This window comes from Macrotis lagotis, chromosome 4 (genome assembly GCF_037893015.1).
Source record: "Macrotis lagotis isolate mMagLag1 chromosome 4, bilby.v1.9.chrom.fasta, whole genome shotgun sequence".
Classification (NCBI taxonomy): Eukaryota; Metazoa; Chordata; class Mammalia; order Peramelemorphia; family Peramelidae; genus Macrotis; species Macrotis lagotis.
In genome coordinates, this window is record NC_133661.1 from 124,644,655 (window position 1) to 124,668,666 (window position 24,012).

Consider the following 24,012-nt stretch of genomic DNA (forward strand, 5'->3'; position numbering starts at 1 on the left):
ATATTCATACAAATTCACACAAAACATCCATCAAAAAACATTGTTTTCCAAAAAAGGAAACCAATGCTTGGTAAAATTCTAAACTGCCTGGTTTACCAAGCTGTGTTCCACCCCCCACCCCACCCCCCGCAATCAAACCAGTAGGCAACTTCCCACTATTCCTTAACTGCATCTCTCAGGACAACAGAACCTTAATATTGTTTATTGAGCCAAAACATAACCCCTCACAAACAAGAGTGACTTTACTGTCTGTATTATATGAAAAAGATAAGTTCCCTGGATCCCTGAACTTTGATTAAAACCCCCTGAGTAAAGATGAATGTGGTCCAGAAAAACTTCAATCGAAAATGTATGTTTGTGCTAATATCAACCAGGAATTACTGGTTAGTAATAACATTTATTTAGTACTTTGGGGTTTGCAAAGCACTTTACAAATATTATCTCATTTGATCCTCACAATAACCCAAGAATTATCCTCATTTTACAGTTGATGAAACTGAGAGTTAAATGAGTTGCCCAGGGTCATGTAAGTAGTGTCTTCAGGTGACATCTTAAGTCTTCCAAATTCAAGGTCCAATGCTCTGTCCACAGTACCACCTAGCTGTATATTGTCAAGAGGCCAAGAGGCAGAGGCAGAGACACCAACAGTTTTGTTCTATCACATAGTTGCTATACATAGCTTACCATTTTTGGTATATATATTGAAGTCCAGAATCTCAATAGATAATTGTTACTCCAAAAACTGCAGCACTTCTCAAACCAGAACAACTAAATAACATGTAACAATTTGGGACAATAATATATTCAAATACAAATAAAATATAAATTTCTTGGCACTGCTCTTCCTGCTTGACGATAGTCTCACAAATACAACAAAATACCTACTCAGATCCTATAAAGGAAATTTCCATTACTATCAAAGAACTCTCTCCCTTTCTGAATTACTTTGCAGCTGAACTCCTTGTCCTCTGTTTCTGGTGCCTTTACCAGCTCTTCTTTCTCCTTATTTAGCAGCCCATCAGCATGAGACCCATTTGGTTGCTTTTGCTTCTTGGGTGAAGGTAATATTCTTTGCTTTTTAAGACACAAGTCTGCATACACAGTGGTATGCTTCTCCCTCTCCAATTTCTGGCATACTTTGTCCCTAACATTCTGACTTTTTGGAGTTTTCCAAGCCTGAGGATTCTTCTCTTTTTCCTGTAAAGCTGAACCATAATTTTGACCCTTATGATGGCCCTGTGACAGGGCCTCACATCCTGATATTGGCAGAGATTCTGAGACTAGATGACCTATAGAGGGTGGCAGGAGTGGTGGTTCTTGTAAATCCGGTTGTGTCTGTGGATGATGGATGATCTTAGCTTTACTGAGGATCTTCTTATCTTGCCTTATTTCCTGCTTCAATGTGGGAACAAACTTACTCTTTAAAACTCTTCTGATCACATCAGTGTTGACTCCAAAGCCTTCAGCTAATCTGGTAACTGTCCAATCCTCAGAGAATTCCTTGTGTAAATACCTAGAGACAATGGATAAAATTCTAAGCTGTGATGAAGACTAATGACAGCAAAATTTGTGGTTAAAAATTATTTAGGCTTCTGAAAGCACAAAATAAGCTCTTTATATCTAGTCACACCAAACTGGCTCAGTGAGGAGAGAAATAGACTGGGTTCATTCTGTCCTTATGTGACTATGGTAGCACCTAAACAGCCTCAGGAGACAGAACCCAACTCTAAGCCTACCACAACACTGGAAGAGTAAGGGTAACTATACACTATAAGCCCTAAAAAGTTTCAGCTCTAGGGACAGCTAGGTGACACAGTGGATAAAGCACTGGCCCTGGAGTCAGGAGGACCTGGGTTCAAATCCAGTGTCAGACACTTAATAATTACCTAGCTGTGTGGACTTGGGCAAGCCACTTAACCCCATTTGCCTTGCAAAAACCTAAAAAAAAATAAATAAAATAAAAAGTTTCAGCTCTGTGGTCTCCCAGAATTATGCCCTATTCCAACTCTAGTCATGAGAAGCTTTAAGTTTCTCAGCAGGATTTTGGCTCTGGAGACATCAGAGATTACAAAAGACAATACAATTGATCTTACCTGATCTGCTCCATGGCACTCCTACTCAGGATCCTTTGTGGGGCACCTGAAGCTTCCATCTGTCTGCAGACTTTATAATATCGAATCTGTTTTTTTTGTCGTTTCAGATTTCTGGTAGAAAAGAACAAATGACAAAAGACATATTAGGCAGCATATTCTCAAAACAATGTACTGCCTTTAATTCTCTTCACATCTCAGGCCTGTTCACCTGTTCATTCTGATCACTGCATAGCTGTCTAGACATGCTAAGAAAACCTCTTCCTTTGTTGAATCTATTCCTCATACCAGAAATAACTCTACCTATTTCTGCCTACAGAATTCCTTCCTATTTGTTGAAATACAACTCAAATGCTATTTTTCCCATGAAATACCCCCCCCCCCGAGATTTCTTTCAGGTAGAAATAATGTGAATCTTATTTGAGCTCCAGCATCATCCTTGATGCCCCTTTTGTATATGTTTTCATATTCTATTGTGTCATCATTCATTCATTCGTAAACCTTTAGTTGTACACAGTATGTATTTAGGAAGAATATAAAGCTCAGGTTAAGACACAGTACTTGGCCTCCAAGAGCTCAGGGTATAGTAGGAGATTGTATTTAGCACTAGATTGAACTTTAGAGGTCATCTAGTTAAACCTTATTCTTCAGATGAAGGTTCTCAGGTCCAGAGATTTTAAGTGACATTCTTATAGTCACACAGGCAAATAAGTGGCAAAGCCAAGATTTAAACCTGACTCTAAATCTAGACCTCTATTTTGCTAATACATTAAAAGAGTTGTAAAATAAAGTGTCATTATGAGGCACAAGGTTCTCTGTGACAGAAGAAAAGGTTAATATAGTGACATGTGAATTGGATTTTATAGAACAATTCAAGGAACATATATTTATACAGCTGAAATAAGTCTTTAGTCCAACTACCTCATCTTATAGTTGGGGAAAACAGATTTGAAGAGATTGAGTGACTTGCTCAGGATTACATATTATAACATTTGAACAGAAGTCCTTTGACTACAAGTCAAGTCTTCTTTCCATGGGGGCAGAAAGTCAATAGATGAAGAAGGAAGACATTTTAGGGAAGGGAACAATGTAAGCAAAGACAGAGGTAGGAAAGCATAGTTGTTAGGGAGTTGGATAGTTGCTCAGTTTGATAGAACTGTAGGTATGCCAGCCATCAAGTAGTTCATTATGAGATGAACCTAGGAGAGATTGGCACTAGATTGTAGAGGGCCTTTTTAATTCAAAGCAAAAAAGTTTGAATTTTAGGCAAGAGGTACTGACAAATCATTTTATGTATTTTTTTTTTGCAAGGTGAGTGGGGTTAAGTGGCTTGCCCAAGGCCACACAGCTAGGTAATTATTAAGTGTCTAACACCAGATTTGAACCCAGATACTCCTGACTCCAGGGCTGGTGCTATACCCACTGCCCAACCTAGCCGCCCCTCTGACAAGTCATTTTAGATTTTTCAACAGAACAATGATATGACTTCATCTATAAATAAGATTATCCTAAAACTGATAAAGAGATGAACTGAAGAAGTGGCATTGGAAAATTTTTTTAAAAAGCAATTGCTCTTAAGACCAAAATATTCCTGTAAGCACTTTTTATAACAGTAAAAAACTGGAAAGAAAGCCAATTCTTTGGGGAATGGCTAAACAAATTGTAATATATGAATAGATTCTATTATATCCTTTAAGCTATAAGAAACTAAATATGAAGAATACTGGGAGATTCAGGAGAACTGAACTTAGATGTATCTAAATAGGAATAACAATTACTTTATGGTCAGAAGGAAGGATAATATGGTGATGATGCTGATAAATTATGAGGAATGAAGGCAGGCATCTGATACTGCCAATACTAAATGGCTTGAATTTTTTCTGTGAAGTCGAAAACTGTCACCCAATTTAAACATCAGAGGTGGGAGTATAATTAGGGGCAAAAGTCAATGAATATTCGATGGGGAAACTGACAGAGAAAGAACAGTTGTTGAATAGCAAGCAGTTAAGGTGAACTTCCATAAATATATAGCAATTAAAATCGATGCTCAATTTTGTAATTATCTTGTAAACACTAAGGAAGAATTATAAGACTGATACTAGTTTAAAAATCTGGGGGACAAAGGCTTCTAAGGATACTAATTTTTAAATATTGTAGTGTTAGGCAATGGTGAAGGCTCCCTAGAGGCATAAATGAAGTCAAAGTAGAAGAGATGAGCTGAGAATAGGGAAAGATAAAGGACTAGACCTGACAAAAAACCAAGCAGCTTTAGTGAATGAGAAAAGTGGCTCTAAGGAATGAAGTTTCGGAGATGGTAGATGATGGTGTCTAAGGTTCCATCGCCCTGAAAGTAAAACTCTACCGCAGAATATGGGGGGGAATGAAGAAAAAGACCCGTCCCCATGCAAGAAACCCATCACTTCTCGTCTGGGGGAAGTTTCCAGCATCACAAGGCCGGGGAGGAGGAGAAATCAAGAGATGGCAACACTTGTGCGGAGGCAAGGGGCGGGGAGGACGGAGAGCACGGAAGCCGGCGGGCACGGCCCGAGTCCTCGCCGCCGCCTCCCTCCCGGCCCTCGGCCGCTCCGAGGCGGCGCGTCGTGGCAGCCGGAGCCGGCAGCGGGATCCGCGGGCTCTCGGGGACCGGACGGGACCGGCGAGGGCCGCGCCCTCGGTACCTCTCCAGCTCCTGGAGCTCCCGCTCCGGCTCCCAGTCCGAGTCCAGGTCGCGCTCCAAGGCCCCGAGGTCAGGACCGGGCCTGGGCGGCCCCGCCACGCCGCGCACCAGGAGCCGAGCCCACGCTGGGGCGGCGCAGAGTCGCGAGACCACCGAGAAGCAGGAGGGAGCCGCCATGACGCCGACTGGAGCCGGCGCAGCGGCGGCGGAGGAGGAGGAAGCGGCCCGCGGCCCCGGGGCGGCTCAGCCTGGACCGGAAGCGGAAGGGGCGGGCTCAGCGCCGAGCCCCGCGGAAAGCCGCTTTCCCATACGCCACCAGGGGGGCGGCAGGGGGCGGGGCCTCGGAGGCGTGGAAGGGATTGGCCGGGCCTCGGTCTGCCCTTCGCCGCGGGTTTCGAGTGACGGGTGAGGGGGCCGGAGCTCGGGGCTGGGGTCCCCGAGCCCAGTCCCGGAAAGGCGAGGCGCGGGCAGAGGCACAGGCGGGAAGGGAAACGCTATAAAACTTTAATGAAATGACGAATACAGTGGCAATCAGCTCAGCCTGGGCCCAGCCGCGGCCCCCGCGGGCGCGCCGGCCGCACGTCGCAGCGCCGTCCTCGTGAGCGCCAGCAGCCCGGGGCCGGGGCCGGGAGCGCCGGGGGCCCGGGCGCGTGTGCGGCCGCCGGGCTGCGCGGGGGCGCGGGGCGCAGCCGGGGCAGGCTGGCTCCCGCTCTTTTCGGCCCAGATGTTCCCTCTGCTCTGCTTTGCAGGGCCCAGAAGCTCATTCTTCGGGCCCTGGGCTCAGGCCCATCACCTGGGGGACAGAGGGGGCCTGAGCCCGCAGGCCCGCAGCGGGCCGCCCTCCCCGGAGCCCGGCATTGCGCTTGGCCTGGGTCTTCTGCCCTCGGCGCTGTTATTAGACCAGCCTGATGGCCAGGGCGGGCCCCAGCCCCCCGGGGTGCAGCAGCCCCGCTTACCTGTGGTGGCTGAGGTGGAGGAGGCCCAGTGCGTTGGGGTGCCGGAGCAGGGGCGCCGAGGCAGGGCCCAGGGTCAGCTCTCGGGTCGAGGCCCTGGGCCTGGATTCCGCCATGGTGGGCAGGCCGCGGCCCGCCCGGGGGTCACGGGCCTCTCGCTCAGGGTGCAGCAGGAAGCCCTGCCTTGGCGTTAGGGAAGGTGGCACTGATCCTGCCAATGCCGGGCTCATGGCTTCTAGCCTTCTGTTTGTTTGAGCCTCTAAAATAAAAACACGGGGCCCTGAGCAGCTGCTGGGCCCGGGGCGGTTTAGCCAACCCGGAGCCATTAAAAATCTATTACCCGCCTTCCAGAAGCCACATTTACCAGATCTTTTTACTTTTTCCTGGAGACCCCAAGGCACTTTTCTGGCCCTGGCCTTTTTTAATACCCATTTACTCTTTGGCTTCTTAATTCCTGTAGCCTCTCCTGGGCCATTCCAGCCCACTTTTCAAAGTTGCAAGTGACTTTTTTAGTTTCTAAGAAACTTTTCCTCTCAAGCTCTTCTCAAAGCTCAGTGCTTATTATTTAGTTACAAACCCATTCCCCTAATGCCTAAGGACTTCCCATCCCCAGTCTTGTAAGTTGCTCTGTGATTTATTCTTTGGAGTTTTAGAGGAGGTACAAGAAGCCTAAAGAATTTATCCCAGGATGCTTAGTAGTACTTGATAAAGTAGGAGCAGCGAAATAAGTTGAGAAAAAAAATTATTGCAACCCTGGGAAAGAGTGGCCAAACCAGGTGTTGGAAAAGAGCTGCAAAGAGCCCTTTATTGAACATTTTTCAGGTGAGATATTTGGGTACTTACTGCTCTCATGCTTTCCTTGAGCACTTGTAAAATGACGACCTGCCTTCTTCATTGTAAGAGAGTAGGAACCACTGCCTGTAGTAGAGGACCCTAACCAGTTGAGGTTCTTGGGCTGCAGCTGGCACTGGGAGGGGTGGGGGATGGTTGATCTCGTGTTAGACAGTGGACCCAGGATATCTGGGATGAATGTGTGAATTCGAACTGGTTGTATGAAGTTAGGGTACAGTTCTGGGACAGACCTTTCTCTTAGAAGGGTCAAAGGTATGAGATTCACAGACTGCACTTCTTGATTGCCAAGTCCGTTCTGATGAAATCTAGCCTAGAAGAAGAACAAGATCTTACTATCTTTGTTGGGAGGAGGGACATTTGGGGAGAAATCGGTGGTCAAAACTTATAGAAGAACCACTATCCAACTTTTCCTTTTGACTTTGATAAAAGTAACCTATTTAGGCAGGTCCAACAAAGAAGGTTTGCTTTTTATCCTCCCATTTCTCTTTAGATTAGGTCCCTGAATCAAGATAAGGCAATTGTGTGCCCTTGACAAGAATTGAAAATTATACTTTCCTGCATTTGAAAATTGTGTTCATCAGAAGATTTGAGCCTGTACTGTAAATCAGAGGTTGCAAAACTTTCTGTTCTCTAGTGTGGCTCTAACCAGATTAAAATGTAATTGGAAAATGTTTAATAAAAACTACAATATAAGAGATGGTGTTAATTTGTGGTTTTCCAAGTCACTATGCAGCAGCAGGGATCCATTTCCATTTGAGTTTGACACCAATGTTGTAAGATCATTCAACCTGACTAATCACAAATATCAACATGCCATGAAAAGCCAACTTTTCTGCCATTATAAATACATTTATTTAAAAACAATGTTTAATATAGCCTTTGTTGCACCTTCCTTATCCTTATCCCTGGCCCAAAGTCATATGGCATTTTAGGTGGTTGCCACTTTTGTTTCAGTCCTGACTCTGTGCCCTGGCAATTCTGGGAAAAGAGCCACTCAGAAGCCACAGGGGGATATAAATGTTTAAGGCTTTGGCTTTGATTTCAGTGTGGAACAAGTATTTAGACCAATATTCCATACCTCTCCAAACATAAGAGTATATATAACGAACATCATCCTGACTGACTAGCTACTAGTTGTTTGGAGAGCTTTTTTCTGACTGCATGTAAGTGTCAAAGGACACGGAATCGATCAGGATGCATCAAGGACTCTAATCCTTCCTCCTCTCCAGACCCTAGCATGAAACTGCTTCAATGTGCACTGCTGGTTTTGTGTAACAACTGTGTCAAGCACCATTCTAACCAGCCCACTAGCATTACACCCTAACACATTTTGCAGTCCCATGTGGAATGCGGAAGGGCTCTCACCCGATTTGTAGAGAATTTATTCTGGGATCGTTGAATGGGGTGCAGCATACGGGTAAGCTGTTCTACAATACCCATACTACGAATAAGATTCTCCCTTTTGAGAAGGGACTTCATCCTCTCCAGCTCCTCCTCCTCCACAATTTCTTGAGGTTGCATGATGTCCACCTGTACTGCTGGAAGCTACAGAAAACACAAGTGATAAATGGAAGGCCCCATACTTGTTACCACTACAATGCTCTTCATTCTTCTATCCATTGCCCCCAACTTTATCCCCTCTTGTTATTTGGCTGACCACTCAACTTCTCTATTTTTCTCTTGGAAGTATCAAATACCATTCTACTCATACAATCCTAAATGTACCCATTATAAGAGTACGTTTAGGTAAGGTTTTTCAGATTTTAAATAACCCTTCTCTTTAATTGCTATCCCTAAACAAAATCTTTCTAGGTCAGGTTCAATTTACTGATTAAATTAGAAGTTTAAATCTAATTTTATATATAACAATATATTTTCTCTGGAATATTCCACAATTTCCCTGTGTTCCTGACTTCACTACTGAAAAGGGAGCCCAGTGGTAGAGGAAAGAAAAGCTCTAAGACCTGGGTTTCTTATCTAATTCTGCTACTTATTTGTTGTGACATTTGAGGATATCATTTAGCCTTTCTAGGCTCAGTTTCCTTATCTGTAAAATAAGGAATTTTGTCCATATGATCTCAAAAGTCCCTTCCAGCTCACAAAGTAAATGAATCTGTGATTTAGTTTAAGTCAATGACACCTGCTTTTCTTGGTTTCTGGACCTTAGATAGTTCAAACGAGTGGGCAGGCCCTTGGGCCCCACCCTGGACCTGTTCTTCTCTCCTGCTGATTCTCCCTGGTTGATATCCTTATTTTCTTTCCTCTTCTTGTTGTTGCCACCTGTGGCTTCAAGTTGTTCCTGCTTTAGACGGATCTCCTCCAGTTGTTGCCTGACAGGACAACAAAATGATCTTAGGCTCTTAAGTAATGTAAGAGGTAGGAGTGGGATTCCCAAAATTGATAAAAGGAAAAGAAAAAATAAGCCAGTGGGAACTTTGCTAATACAACCTTGATCCTGATTTAAATGAAGAATTAAGAACTTGAAAAACAGAATAATTCTATTCTTCACCCTTTCCCCTTAAGGGTCTAGCTTCCTTACATACCAATGAGTAGAGGTTAAGTCCCAAAAGCTGAATGTTTTCCTTGGGAAGCATGACCAAGTCTTTAGTCAAAACAAGCATTTAATAAATACTTGTATTCCAAATATTACGCTAAGTTCTGAGGATATAAAGAAAATCCCTGTGCTCAAAATGCTCACATTCTAATGAGGGATAACTACTAGGAACTGTGGGAGATATTCCCAAGAGGGGAAAGCTCTTGGACAGGGGTGGGGATCCTTTTTTCTGCCAAAGGCCATTTAGATATTTATAACATCATTCACAGGCTATATTTGATCAAAAATTTAATTCACCCCTAAAAAACCCTCACATTTATTGATTTTCCTGTCTTGCTTGTGGTTACCTTGGCAACAACAGACCAAAATGGCTGGAGGTTCCCTGACCCTGCTTTAGGGGGTGGAGGAAGGAATTTGTGAGGATCCCTCTTGAAGAAAGTTGCTTTTGACTTGAGTCTTAAGGGGAAACCAGGAGGTGGAGACAAGATGGTGAACATTCTAGGCATGTGGGACAGTCAGTAGAAAGGCATTAAAAATAAGAGAATGGATTGTTGTAAATAAGAACAGCAGGAAATACATGGAAGGGTATAAAGTCTAAGAGCCTAGAAACTAGAAAGAAGTCTGGTTTTTGACTGGTTTAAAAGTCAAAAAGCATTTTATGTTTGATTCTGATGTTAATAAGGAGCCACTGACATTTACTGAATAGAAGGATAATGAGATCTATACTTTGGCATCTAGGTGGAGAATGAATGGGACTATGAAGAAATGAGTCAAGTTGACTAAATTACTGTTAAGTAGTCCAGGAGAAGGTGATAAGAGGCCTACCTATACCAGAATTGTGGCTATGTCAAAGAGGAGATAGATGTATGATACATGTTGCAAAGACAGAAACAATAAAGACTTTGCAACAGAACTGAAATATATAGAATGAGAGAGAATGAAGAGTCAAAGATGACATTAAGGTTACAAAGCCAGAGGAAGAGGGGAGAATTTTGGGGGAAAGATAAGTTGTTTTGGACATGCTGAGTTTGATACACCTATGAGACATACAGGTTGAGAAGTCCAAAAGGTATAAAGGTATAAAATTGGAGATTAAGAAAAAATTTAGGGCTAGGTAAAAAAATTAGAGAATTATTTGCATAGAGAAGATAACTAAATTCATAAGAACTGACAAAATCACCAAGCAAAATAATATGGTGGTGGTGTTCAGTCATTTCAGTTGTATCTGATTCTTCATGACCTTATCTGAGGTTTTCCTTAGCAAAGGTATTGGAGTGGTTTGCCATTTTCTTCTCCAGCTCATTTGACACATGAAGAAACTGAGGCAAACAGGGTTAAGTGACTTATCCAGGGTCATATAACAAGTGTTTGAGGCCAAATTTGAACTCATTGAGTTGAATCTTCTTGACTTCAGGCCTGTAACTCTAATTTACCACCTAGCTGTCCCCCCCCCAAAAAAATATATATATAGGATGAAGGAGACAGCTCAAGACAGAGCTTTGAGGTGCAGTCATAATTAGTGGGCATGAGCTGAATAAAATAGAGAAGACTGAGGAGTGGATTCAAGCAGGTAGGAGGAGAGCAAGGTGAGAGCAATGTTCAAAAACCCATAGAGGACATAGTATCAAGGAGAAGGTGATGGATAGCAACAAATTTTATAGAGCAATCAAGGAGGATGAAAATGAGGTAAGGTCATTTGACTTGACAAACAAGATCATTAACTTTGGAGAGAATAATTTCAGTTGAATGAAGTTGAAAGTCAGAATTTAAAAAAGAGTGAATAGAAGAGGAATGGGCAGGTAACTAGGGTGGGATGGATGGATCAAATGCAGAGAGTTTGTTTTAAGAATGGAGGTGGCATGGATATGTTTGTAGGCAGTAGGGAAATATACAGGAGCCAGGGAGAGACTGTAGATTAGTGAGAGTGGAGATGATTGAGGGGGTAGTCTTCAGAAAAAGATGAGGTTTGGAATCAAGTGCATATAAAGATATTTATTTGGGCAAGGAGAAGAGACATCTTCATATGAGGAGGGGTATAGGAGAAGGCAGTAAAGGAACCCATTTAAGTGAGATGAAGAGAATGGAGGAAGGATTGTGCAGCAAATGGCCTCAATTTTTTCAAGGAAATATGAAAGAAGTTTGAGGGAGAAGGTGGGGGGAGAGGATGTAGTTGTTGCATTTTGAGGAGGAATTGAAAGGGTTTGAAAAGCTGTTGAGGTTGAGTGGGATAAGTGAATCAATTTTGTGGTTTTAGTTATTTTTCAGTCATGTCCAACTCTTCATAACCCCAATTGGGGTTTTCTTGGCAAAGATACTAAGGTAGTTTGCAATATTCTTCTCCGATTCATCTCATAGATGAGGAACCTAAGGCAACAGGGTTAAGTGACTTGTCCAGGGTCCCAACAAGTTAGTAAATGTCTGAGGGCAGATTTGTACTCAGGATGAGTCTTCCTTGACTCCAGCACTCTCTACCACCTACTTGCTCAATGAATCAGTTAAGGAAGTATAAAAGAATTACTTTGTTTCAGAGCGACAGCCCAGCTGAGAATACATAATATAAATTTGTAGTCATCAGTTTCTTGATTCTCTACAGTTCTACTTCGCAACACATGAGTAGAGGCGAAGGCAGTGAATGATGGAAGTAATCCAAAGTTGGGACTTGACAAGGCTTACTTAGTGACAGGATAAGGGGAAGAAAGGATTTGTGTAATGTGGAGCTAGTTAATCAAAAGTTTAAAGATAGGTTAAGTACTGTGTAGTCATTGACCCTGGAAAGTTTGGAGGTTATACTGAGGACAAAAGAACATGTTTAGCGGTTGTAAAGCTGAAGTAAAGATAAAATTAATAAATGATTATGTTCAGATAAAGTGATTTCAGAGTACCTGAACATAGAAGTGAACACTTGTTGGTGACAGCAAAATCAAAGGTAGGACCTTCTTTGTGTTTAACTGGAGTGTAGGAGCAGGGCATGGGGAAATTAGGTTGTTTGAAAGTATATCAATACGTATAAATCCTATAGTAGCAGGGCAGGGATGGAAGTTAAGGAAAGAAAGTGTGGAACCAGGCACTGAATTCATTGAGGGAAGAAAGAAAACTTCTTAGGGGGTTGGAATATAACAACTATCAGAATCTTTATTGTATACTAAATTATGGATTGAATGAACCTCAGAAATAGGAGGGTCTATTGAATGAATGTGATAGAGGAAAGCTGGAAGTGGTAATGAGGAGAGTAAGGAGTTTTCCTTCTCTGTAAGCATGACCAGCTTTGTGGGGATAAGGGGTTCAAGGTCAGGAAGAATAGGGGTGAGTACAACTGGAAATGGTAATCAGGGATGCTGTGTCATCAGGAGGAAACCAGATCTCAGTAAATACCAGACGATGGAAGTGAGAAAAGAAAAATTTTAAGGATTAAAGAAAGTTTGTTAAAGTATTGTACCTCGCACATTCTTCCCTTGCTTTGGAGGCAGCAGTCTCCTGGAAAAGGGAGCCATTGTGCTTGAAGAAGGGAGCATACTTTTCAGTGTCTGTGCCAGGGTAGATACGCCGGTAGCCACCTAGGTGGGTGTTCTCATACCTCTCCTGATCCAGCATTGCTGCATTTGATGACTCCATTTGTTCTCGCCTGTTGGAACCATGTTTAGCTCAGGGAAGAATGTTCATTTATGTGTCTTTGTGTGTTTGTGTGTGTGTGTGTGTGTTAGGGTAATAAGTCTGAAAAGTATGTCTCCCCACCTTCCTTCCTGCCACTTAGTCCAGAACCAATTCAAGGATAACTTAAGTCAACAAAATAAAATGTGCCTCCTAATAGAAAAAGCCTCTGTGACCTAAGCCTCGTTGTGAGATTAGAAATTCATCCATAGCAGTGCTACTGAACGTAATAATTGGGGCAGTGCCAATCTACTTGGTATTGAACAGGTTATTTTTTTTTCCAATACAGGAGGGTATACTAGAGAAAACATACTCTGCTACTTTGATGTTTCAGGGTAGCAGGATCATTCATGGCTTCCTTTTCTTTGTTACCTATCTTATCTTCAGAAATTAAATATTGTACAAGAAGTTAACCAAACTGAGTCCCTTCCTGCAAGGAGCTTTCATTCTTAGAAACAAAGGAGTAGGCAAATACACAGTTTAACCAACAAATAATTATATACATAATACATCAAAAATACCGAGATTCTCGTGGTTGCTGATGACACTGGAAAAGCCTCTCCTTAACTCTCCGCTTATCCTCTTCCAGCACCTTCCTCTTGTCACAGCCTTGTAGATTGATTAAGTTCATAGCATCACCAAGAAGTGCATCTTTCACTTCCCGGTCAAGGCATGAGTCTGTGGTGAAGCTTGGAGAGTGATTTACCTATGAGGAAGAGTCATTGTCCACCCCCTTGCCTGAGTCCTCCCAGAATGCTAAGGATCATTTGCAGCTGACAGGCTAGAGATAATGGACAGGTCATTACAGAGATATCCCTTTCAGTTGCTACAGATAAACAGACTAGACTTGGTTGGGGTTGTAATCCTCAGGTAGTGACAAAGTTCCCTTTCAATTTTATAAATTAGTAAGGGAAGACAAAGGGATTGTGACTATTAAAAGTGAGGCTCATATTGTAAACCAGTCAGTATCCCAAATCTGGTTTCACATGATGGGCCGAGAGAGTCATTTGCATAGGGTTGGGACCCATTAAATTTTGATTCCACGCATAGGCACAGATAGACAGGTAGGTGTATGTATATTTACAAATACACCATTTATCTTGTACTATTGCTTCCTTCACTTCTTTCTAAACCACTTAACTCCATGCCTATTTCTTGAACCAGGGCCTCACTGCTTTACAGGGACAGTGCTATTGATCTGACTGATCCCTTGATCTTGGTTTTCCAACTTCCTGGGGACTGTGCTCACCTCTAGCAGCCAGGGTTTCAGCTTGTGGTCCAGTAAGATATCAAAGCCAAGGATCTCAAAGCAGGCACAAGTGCCACTACCCAAATATTGTGGAAAGCAGGTTCGATAGTTGTGTCGAAGGACGGAATGAGCGGAGATTACAGTCTTGATGATGATGTCCTCAATGTCCCCCCACAGTTCTTTTGGCTCGAAGCTGTGGTCTCTCAGCCAAGTATTAAGTGTTGACAGCTTCCTGTGAGGCCCAGTACTCAGAGGATTCAGGAAACTCTCTAACACCCATACCCTTCTGATTTCAAAGGAAATCATTCTTAAGAGTGAGGTTTGGAATCAGAGTATGATTTCTGAGTTAGATTCAAAGACAGACAGGATTCATACCCAGGAAAAGGCTCCAGAGAGCCTGAGATATAGAAGAAACTGTTCCTGCGTATTCCAGAGAAACCAGCCTCCAAAGAGGTCACTCATTTGCTTGGGTTACTAAGACTTCCACCAGTACCTCTGCAGGGCTGGGTTGGGCTGGACTGGGCTGGGCTGTAAAAATACTGGGAATGGGGGGGGGGGGGAAGTACCTCTTGCTGCCTACAGTCTCATCTCGGACAAAATTCTCATTATGTTTGTTGATAGCATAGTTGGTCAGGTGCATGCAGACATCATCCTATGAAGGAACCAGTTGAATATTCTCAGGCTATGTATTTCCTTAATCCCATTCTGCATTCCTTTATTCCACTCCCTCCCCTGGAATTTTTGCTTGTGATCCATGGATTTCAAAATGACTTGAGTGCCTCCCATTGGGAAGAAAGGAAGCCTGGGCAAGATCATAGCATTAAAATTTTTTAAACTTATTCTTAATGTTTCCATCTCACTGTTCTTCTCAACAAAAAATTTGCCCATACTACTCTCAGAAAAAGGTTGTCAAGTCAGATTATGAGTTATCTCCCTCTGATTCTTTTCTTGTAAACAGGTAGAAATTTAAATTATTTTTTTCAGGTTTCTCCAACAATGTGGTTGTAAGGACTTGTTGACAAGCAGAAAGAGAAACACTAGAGCACTGATGTGGGCATACTTCTATTTCAGGGCTACCTTTGAGATCTTCATACCAGATTGCTGATGCTGGGTTCCATGTAAGGCATAGTAGCAAAGCGGGCTAAGCCTTCTTCATACATGAAGACACGAAGCGGGTCACAGGATGTGATCAGGACATAGATTCTCATATCAAACTTGAAGCCATCAATAAGGAAGGGCTGAGAGAGAGTGATCCCCGTGAGGAAAGCAAGCAGTAGGAACTAAAACTGAGGAGAGTGGATGGTAAAAGGTGCTGACACCAGTCCCCTCCCACATGATTCTAGGAAGATACAATAAAATTCAGCTTGTCAAAAAATATGATTCCACAGGTAATAAGAGGCCAGTGATAGATTCTAAATCAAACTCACTTTGGATATATACTGCTGACAGATCATATGTTCTCCTGGTTTGATCTCCCGAGGATTACGGGTGATGAAGATGCCACGTCCCTGGCAGCCACTGTCTGGTTTACAGATGTAAGTGCGAGTTTTCCACTGACGTCCATGGTTCTGAAAGTCCCCATAGCTGTTTGGCACAGTGGTAGAGTCAGAAAGCTTCTAGGTATCATGGTCACTGCTCACCCATAGGATATCTTCTGAGTCATTTCCTATTATTTACTGTTTGACTCTCTTGGAAGACCCATTTTCAGATTAGTTTTTCTTTGATCAGCTGAATTTCTCTAATTTTTATCCCTGTGAGCCATTCTGACATAATATAAGTCTGAAAGAGGTATAGAAAGCTACATTCTGCCATTAGTCTACCTCAGCATTCATCCAAATTTTACTCACTCTGCAGGAAGGCACCACGTCCGGGGGAAGATATTGTACTCAGAAGGATAGAGCTTATGCATGCGGTTGAGATTTCGGGCCAGCAGATCTTTACGACAGATTTCTGTCATTCCTGGAAAATGGTTGATTTTCTAAAACAGACAGAGCCAGCTAGTTTATCTAAACAAAGTGGGTTGTTAGCTCCTTAAGATTTAAAAATTGGTAGTAAAGGAAGCAGTAGCAAGTAAAGGAAAAGCAGTAAAGGAAAATGGAGAGGAGAGATAGAGAACATTGGGAAGGTAGTACCCCGAGAGAGGTACTTTAGGATAGGGGTCTCTTTGAGAAATAGAAAGATGACCAGGACATATGACAAGGCTAGGGAATGTCAGGTGAAGAGGACTAGATCCATTATAGTCCCTTTATATTCCTAACTCTAGTCCCTCTAGGCCCCTTCCATTTTGCTGGTCCTAAAAGGGACTGGTTCTGTCAGTATAATTGGTATATGGTTAGAAAACAAGGCAAACAAGAGTTCTTATGAATTCAAAAGGAAACAAACAAGAAAAAGAAAATGCAGCTGAAGGGATTATTAAGACCACCAATCTTCTAGGGATAAAATAGCATTCAGGGTTCCAAGAAGAACTCCAAACTTTGGGGGAGGGGGATAATTTGAGACATGCAAGCAAAGAAGCAAAAGAAGCAGCTCCTTGGATTTAAGAGGTAAAGATGGCTGTCATCATAAAAAGTGCTGGAATATAAATACCATTTTAAAATTCACAGAGAAGGGGCAGCTAGGTGGTGCAGTGGATAGAGCACCCGGTCCTGGAGTCAGGAGTACCTGAGTTCAAATCTGGTTTCAGACACTTAACAATTACCTAGCTGTGTGTGGCCTTGGACAAGCCACTTAACCCCATTGCCTTGCAAAAAAAAAAAAAAAAAGGATGAAAATTCACAGAGAGCTTTACTGATATCTCATGATTCCACCTCATTATGGTATATAGAATCCCTAGATGTATTCCCTATAAGTCTCTGGGAGTGGTCTTCCCTGAAACTCTATTTTTGAAGTACTGAATAAGAAAAAAAGTATATGCTTACTTGTTATGCATTCTACAGGGTTAGATGTTCTAACGGTATAGCCCCCTTTCCCTAGTGTCTCTTTTCAAGGAATACCTGAAACCTCTTCATGTCCATAACACGCTCCAGGGAGACAGAACAGTCAGTCCAGTACACTGTCCATTCCTCATCCTCCCCCACCTCCTTCAGGCCACAGAGCTGAGCTGCTCGTCGAACTGAAAAGGCAGAAACACTCTGGCACTGACCTTCAAGGTACATTCCATGTGGAACAGAAAGAAACTATGGCCATTCCTTAAATCAGTATGGTGAAGACTAAGAAAAATTGCTCTGGTTGGGGGGCAGATTCAACACTGTAGTTTAACAGGATTCTCCTATGTCTTATATCCTTCTTCCCAGGTGGGTCTACAGTAGAGAAACTAAAAACCTGCCTTTACCTTAGTCAGCTCTAGTTTACCCCAACCAATGAGTAAGACTTAATGTTTCAGAGTTGCCCCTTAAGTCTAGGACTTAATTCTTCAGAGCTGCCCCTTAAGTACAACAGCCTTTTCCCCAAACCCTGTGCTTTAAAGAACTCGAGAAAAATGTTCCTCTCACCTGGTACTAGGGATAAAAAGAGTCAATGGTTCTAAATCAAAAGACTTGAAACTCACACAATAATTGTTAAATTCATTATTAATATGGTAGTATTTGAGTATACACCTTCCTTATAGCCCCACTATTCTGTGTCTCCCCTTTTTAAATTCCTTTTTCCTTTCTAGGTTATTCATAATATTTTATTTTAATTTCATTTTAATCAAATAATGTGATACTAGTGGCAGGGATTTCTCCTAGGTCTATATCATCTGTCCCACCTCCCCCAACAAACCTGGCATGCCTATTTCCTAAATTCTAAAGTGGAAGCCCTGTGGTCCTAGGTTCCTCTTTTCCCTTGGTTCATATTAGAGTTCTAAATTGGCTCAGTATCACCAATGCATGAAAGAACCTTGATTGGGAAGGAATGTCATCTTGGTGATAACTTTTTTTTGTTAAAAAAATTTGGATTCTCAAGTTCATTTCTGGGTGGACCAATGCCAAGACTGAATTAGTATTTAGATCTTATTAGAGGGATTCATTTTCGTTTTAGAGTGAACTTGAAAATTTCTTCATATAAGTTGTATGGTACTGATTATTCCCCTTGCCTATCATATGAGCTGTCAAATGCTAACCTACAGCCAGTCTTCATTCATTATCATTGAATAAACATTGTTAGCATTCATAGCTTTAGAGCAATGAATGACCTTTAAAAGTCATCTCTGTTCTTCCCACTTAGCCTCCCTGACCCCCTCCATTTTACAAATGGGGATACTATGATCCAGAAGAGCCAGGATTTGGAACCACGTCCTTCTATTCAAATCCAACATTCTTTTCTCTACACTGCACTGCACTGCCTTATGTCTGATTCTATGCTTCCTGTCTCATCTGGGACTTTATCAAGCATCTCTTCACCATTGACTTCTTCCCTTACACCTCAAAACTTGCCCATTTCTCTTCTCCATCCTAAAAAACAGTTTCTCTGACCCCCCTATTCATTTCTGTCTGATATAATCTTATTTACTGAAGCTCGAGTAACATGCCAATCCTCAATATCTTCCATGACCACCTATGAACCTTGCTCCTTTTTAGTACTTCCTTATAGTATAATTACTTGTGTATCTCTCCTCCTGCACTGTATGCTTCTTAAAGATCCAAATACTAGCACAGTATTTTGTATTTAGTTATTAATTTGTGAAATAATTGGATGGATCTTGAAAGATTAAGGTTCTAAGCCAATACTGATGTTATCCAGGACAGTTTAACAGGTACCTTTCTGCTGAAACTTTGCTTCCATAGAAGGAAGCTACTGCTAACAGATCCTGCCTTTTGGAGGCTATGAGGGATATTTATAGTTAGCAACATGGACATTGGAGAAATCCTGTTTTAGAAACAGTTTAAAAGTTCTTACTGGAGGTAGCTAGGTAGGTGATGCCATGGATAAAGTGATAGGCCTGGAGTCAGGAAGACCTAGGTTCAAATCTGGCCTCAGATATTTACTAGTTGTGTGATTCTGGGAAAGTTATTTGACCTAGTTTGTCTCAGCTTTCTCATCTGTAAAATGAACTGGAGAAGGAAAGGGCAAGATACTCCAGAATCTTTGCCAAGAACCCCCCCCCCCCCCCGCCCCAAAGGAGTCAAGAAGAGTCAGACATGACCAGCAACAAAAAAGTTCTTACCACTTTCATACTTGCAATTGGTCAGGTTGATAGTCAAGAGCCTGCAATGGAGGGAGATGCAAGATCAAATGAAATTTAAAAGTAGAGGAGGGAAAACTGAACCCTGCAGAAGCTGAGTGGGTAGATCTGTGTCCCCAAAAAGGATACCTAAAGAGCTAAACCAAATTCTCTTTTCAGCTATGAAGACCATAGGAGAAAGATCAGAATACCAGAAATCTCAAAGGAAAATTCATATTTGACAACTTCTTATAATCAATTAGTTATATAAACCTGTTGATTCTACTATCACATCATCTATTACACTTTAGCAACCTTTCTTTACTCTCACTAATACTCCTCTAGAATAGGCCCTGCCATTACCACCCCATCCAGATTTTCCCACCCTTGGCAGACTCATCCAAATCATTCTTCATAAAACTGCCAGAATAATCTTTCTTATGCTCACGTCAGGTTCCCGTTACATATCTACTCAGAGATCCTTGGCAGTGTTTCTCATTTCCTACTAAATAAAAAACTTGGACTCTGCCTATCATTTAAAGTTTTCTTTAATCTGAGGGTCTTCTAATTTTGTTATCATTTTACTCCCCAAACTGTGACCTAGACAAAAGTGAGTTACTCTCACCACACAAAAGCACCACACTTAAAACGCCTAGAAATACTTTTCCTCCCACCCGCTCTCTTGGTCTTTTGAATTCCTCACATTTTAACTTAACTATCTCTCCATTGAACCTCCCCCACTACTTATAAAAGGGAATCTAATCATTGTGCGTTGTGTTGCGAAGCCCAATAATGAAAATAAAGGTCTGTGAAGTTCCTTCCTGTCTGCCCTCTATGCCTTCCCTGCGGGCCGGGCCGGGGCCAGGTCTGGATCCAGGGGCTAAGCCCGGCCGGTAGGTACAAGGCGCGGCCCCCCGTCTAACCTCCGTTTCCACTTTCTCTTTTTCCTCCCGACCTCGGGGTCCTGGGGCCCAGAGGGAGCCGGTTTCTCCTGAAGCTTGGCAGCGGGAGGGGGGGCCGGGGCCGCGTCCCCAAGAGCCTGGGCGATGGACGGCTGCGGGGCGTGAGGGGGGCCTGCGCTCCTCTGGACACTGTCCTCCTCCGACTCCTCTTCCTCCCCATAGTCTTCCTCTGACTCGGTGGATTTGCAAACAGTATTCTGCATGCTGCTAGGCTCTGCGGCAGAGGGGGGCCAGGGCCGGCTTGTGGGCGCTGCGCACACAGACACAGACACACACGCGCGCAGTCTCGGGTGGGCAGGCATGGAGCGTGGGGCCTGCGGGTGAACTCGGGGCTGGGCCACTTGCCATGAGCCGGCTTCTCCTCCCGCCCCTCGGGCCGCCCCCGGCCTGTGGGGGCCCCTTCCCGCCCCGGGCCCTCACCTAGCGCCGAGCCCCCGGCGGCGGCGGCTCCCCAGGCTGGCCGCGCCGCCGCCGCCGCCCCCGCCGCCCCCGCGGCCGTCGCCATGGCCACGCCTCGGCGCGGCGTTCCTGGGGGGCGGGGCCGCCCCTCCGCGGCCACACCCACCCCGGCCCCGCGCGCGGCCATCTTCCCGGGGCGGCGGGACGCCCTGCCCCCAGCCCGGGCCAGGCCCCCGGAACCCCGGCGCCGCTCCGAACGGCCTACAATGCGCGCTAGAACGCTCCAGAACGTGGCCGGGCCCCCGGGGGCGCCGGCCCAGCCTCTCCCGCCCACCCCGGAAGAACATCATTGGGAAGCGGCCGGGGCCGGGGCCGGGGCCGGGGCCGGGGCCGGGGCCGGGGCCGGGGCCGGGGCCGGGGCCGGGGCCGGGGCCGGGGCCGGGGCCGCGGCCGCGAGCTTTATTGGAGCCGCTCCTCCCGGGCCTGCGGCACCGGCCGGTCCATGTCCTCGGGCCCCGGAGGCCCACGGCCACGCGGCACGACGCGGGCTGGGCGCGGGCCGGGAGCTTCGCGGGGAGGCGGCAGCCGGGGCCCGGTCTGGCCAGCGCGAGGGAGGCCCGCGGGGAACGAACATGAAGTGGGTCCGGGAAAGCGCCTGGAAGCCAGGGCGGGAGGGGAGGGCCTCGAGTGCCAGGCCCGGGCCACACAGCCCATAGGGGCCCCGAAGGGTTTCTAAGCAGTCCGGACTCCGGGAGAGAAAGATCAATTAGACTACGGGCACCCCCGGGAGAACACCCACTGTGCTAGGCCAGGAGCGACACCAGCGCTTCTTGAAGGTGTAAAAACTGGGAGGGGGGCAGGAGAGAGCCCTGAATGAGCCTCCGAGCTGAAGCTTCTGTCAAGCTGTGGAAATCCTGGGATGTTTTAACAGGCAGGTGTCCCGCCAGCTCACAGAGCGCCACGTTGAAAGCCTCCCCTTCCTTAACCCCAAAGCTGGACCTCCGGGCCCACAGGATGACCCGGATACCGGCATGGGCCGACGAGGACGGTGGGTTTCCAGGCGGGGCCCCACGTGTCACAAATAAGTTATGTGCAATCTCCTGGTCAACAAGATAGTTGGTCACCTGGCAGACCCTGTCTACCAGTGCCTTCAACTTGGGACCCGGCTCATCCACATAAAATAGGAACCCAGGAGCTGGAAGTCCTTCTAGTAGGCTGATATGACCATGGCGATCTAGTGGCTGGCTTGGAGCTGTCTCTACCAGCAGTTTGTGGGCTAGGTAGTAACCATGCAGGTGTAAGTGGTTAACAGAAGCCAAGCCACCTAGGCTGTTGAAACCCACCCGGAAGCCAGGGTGGGTGCTGAGCATGACAGCCTCCACCCCCAACTGTAATGGGTCTGGCGTGAGGATCTGTGGAAGCCCTTGGGTGGGTTCCGGCACAAATAGCACATGTCCCCATTCCAAGGGACTGACATTGATAATTACCAGGACCTCAGGGCACTGGAGAGCTATTGGAAAACCTGGGTCTCTGCACAGGCGGAAGAGGATTTCTCCTGGATGGATCTTATTGAAATTGAACTGGTGAGGGTCAAATGCCTGCCTCACACTCTGGATGTTCTGAGGGCGTCTCCTCTGTACACCCCGTTCCACATTCAGCTGAGCCACAAAACCCAGAGGGCCAGGTAGGATTTGGGTTTGTAGTTCCCCAAGGCAGTAACGAAACAATCCTTGTTCCATCCGTTGCTTCCAAGATGACTGGAGGGCACAATCAAAACGAGATAGCAAAGGGGTACACAGGACACCAGATTCACTAGTCTGCCATTGTATCCCATTCACTCTCAGTTCCTCTGGGCAATACACAAAATCCTGTACCCCCACTCTAACAGGGAGTCTTGACTGTTCATCACAGCCATTGTTCTCTGGTGGTAAATTTGAAGTTTCATTTATATTCTCTGGTACAGCCATAGGAAAAAGTCAAAAATCTTGAGCTTCTACCAGGTATAGGTTCCTCAGGTAGCCTGAAACACAATAAGGGGTAAAGGTATGGTATCATTTCTAAGGGCTTTAAAAAAAATTTTGGTGGCAAGGTTGGGTCTGTTTTTTAGATCACTTTTAAAAATAACTTCTGGAAAAACATGGTTATAAGTCTATATAAAAACAGTTTTCTCTGATGCTTGGGTCTGAACATATAAATATGCACCACTTTTTGTATATGTATATACATATATGTATGTGTGTGAATATATTTATATTCTTATATACACATACAATTTCTCTCAATGAATGCAAGACTAAACCTATACGTAGGACAATTGATAACTTGATAAACATTAAAACGTGTCCCATAACATTTTCTTTTGCTGTTGTTACTCCCACCCCCAAATTCTCACTTGTAACTCCATTGTCTAACAGAATCCAGAAACAGAAAAAGGGATACAAAGTACCTGAATTTACATTTGTTTCCTGATAGAGCTCCCCTAATTATTTCTCATTAGTTCAAAAAACAGTTAACACTTTGGAAAGGAGGTATTCTTCCTGGACAAGTTACCAGGATGTATTCTTGCTGATCAAGTTACTAACAAGACCCGGGAAGTCTGAGAGGCAGTGGAGAAGACAAGCTCACAGTTCGGTGCCCAGTAATTAATTCATTAAATAGCTACTGATCACTCCTATGTAGAATACGGGAAATACCATGAAGTATTTGAAATGTTCCTTGCCTTTCAAAGAATGTAGTTTCATAGTAAAGCAGATGTAAAACAAGTACGGAAATTAACATTCACATATTTACAACATAGATGGTATATTAAAGTTTTTAAATAAAACACACATTTAAACATTTGCTCGATCTTCATAACAGCCTCATGAGGTAAACAGGGCAGGTGGTCCCACTTTACCAAAGAGGAACCAAAGCTTCAGTGACAACATACATACATATACATATGTATGTATATATGTCACAAAGTCAAGTTAGTGGAACCAGAAAGCAAACCCAGGGGTGGACAGGGGGGTGGGCTTGGGGTCGGGAAGTTGTTGCTTGTTTCCTACCCACCTCTTTTTCGTCTCCAAGTAATGTGCTCCTTTCACTTAACACCAGCTAAGTTTCGTTAGAGAAGTCGGGAAAAAAAGGGGGCGGGGGCCAGGAGTTCAGAAGATGGAGAAATCTATCGTGGGGGTCAAAGTGTCCAAGGAAGCCTTCCCGCATCCGCCCTCCCCGGGCAGCAGGGGGCTTCCACTCTTCCCAGACAGCTGACTCCACTTCTGTCCCTTCCCTTTCCTTCAGAGAGTGGGAGCACCGGCTCGCTCCCCTCTCCTCACCTTCGCTCTCCCCACCGGGCTAGGCTGGGGTGGGTTGTACAGGTGCCACTTCCAGGGTCTGGGAAGAGGAAACGGGCAGCCGACTTCCTGAAAGCTTCGGAGGTCATGAGTGCGCACGCGCGCTGTTTAACCGGCAGGCGCGGCTATGAGGTAGACAACTTCCGGCTT

The 24,012-nt window shown here is 44.6% G+C and overlaps 2 protein-coding genes across 6 annotated transcripts; both read right to left on the reverse strand.

Moving 5' to 3' along the window:
- Positions 1-216: 216 nt before the first annotated feature.
- On the reverse strand, positions 217-20,747 carry LOC141521466 (tubulin polyglutamylase TTLL13-like). 4 transcript variants are annotated; one of them, XM_074234062.1, is made up of 17 exons: positions 20,549-20,747; positions 20,090-20,342; positions 19,170-19,210; positions 17,017-17,135; positions 15,871-16,001; positions 15,451-15,607; positions 15,118-15,261; positions 14,590-14,675; positions 14,024-14,255; positions 13,296-13,480; positions 12,563-12,748; positions 8,713-8,902; positions 7,938-8,117; positions 6,564-6,882; positions 5,724-5,979; positions 2,094-2,204; positions 219-1,513 (listed from the first exon to the last, which is right to left on the reverse strand). In XM_074234062.1, exons 1-17 carry the CDS (start codon positions 20,712-20,714, stop codon positions 886-888), a joined length of 3,384 nt encoding a protein of 1,127 aa, XP_074090163.1. In that variant the 5' UTR covers positions 20,715-20,747; the 3' UTR covers positions 219-885. The 4 variants fall into 4 exon arrangements, with proteins under 4 accessions (XP_074090164.1, XP_074090165.1, XP_074090163.1 ...); XM_074234063.1 differs by lacking the exon at positions 20,549-20,747 and having other exon boundaries at positions 217-1,513; positions 14,024-14,309; positions 20,090-20,542; XM_074234064.1 differs by lacking the exons at positions 20,090-20,342; positions 20,549-20,747 and having other exon boundaries at positions 218-1,513; positions 14,024-14,309; positions 17,017-17,154; positions 19,170-19,193.
- Positions 20,255-24,000, reverse strand: GDPGP1 (GDP-D-glucose phosphorylase 1). 2 transcript variants are annotated; one of them, XM_074234069.1, is made up of 3 exons: positions 23,579-23,999; positions 21,327-22,547; positions 20,255-20,342 (listed from the first exon to the last, which is right to left on the reverse strand). In XM_074234069.1, exon 2 carries the CDS (start codon positions 22,492-22,494, stop codon positions 21,331-21,333), a length of 1,164 nt encoding a protein of 387 aa, XP_074090170.1. In that variant the 5' UTR covers positions 22,495-22,547; positions 23,579-23,999; the 3' UTR covers positions 20,255-20,342; positions 21,327-21,330. The 2 variants fall into 2 exon arrangements, with proteins under 2 accessions (XP_074090170.1, XP_074090171.1); XM_074234070.1 differs by lacking the exon at positions 20,255-20,342 and having other exon boundaries at positions 20,963-22,547; positions 23,845-24,000.
- Between the last annotated feature and the right edge of the window lie 12 nt (positions 24,001-24,012).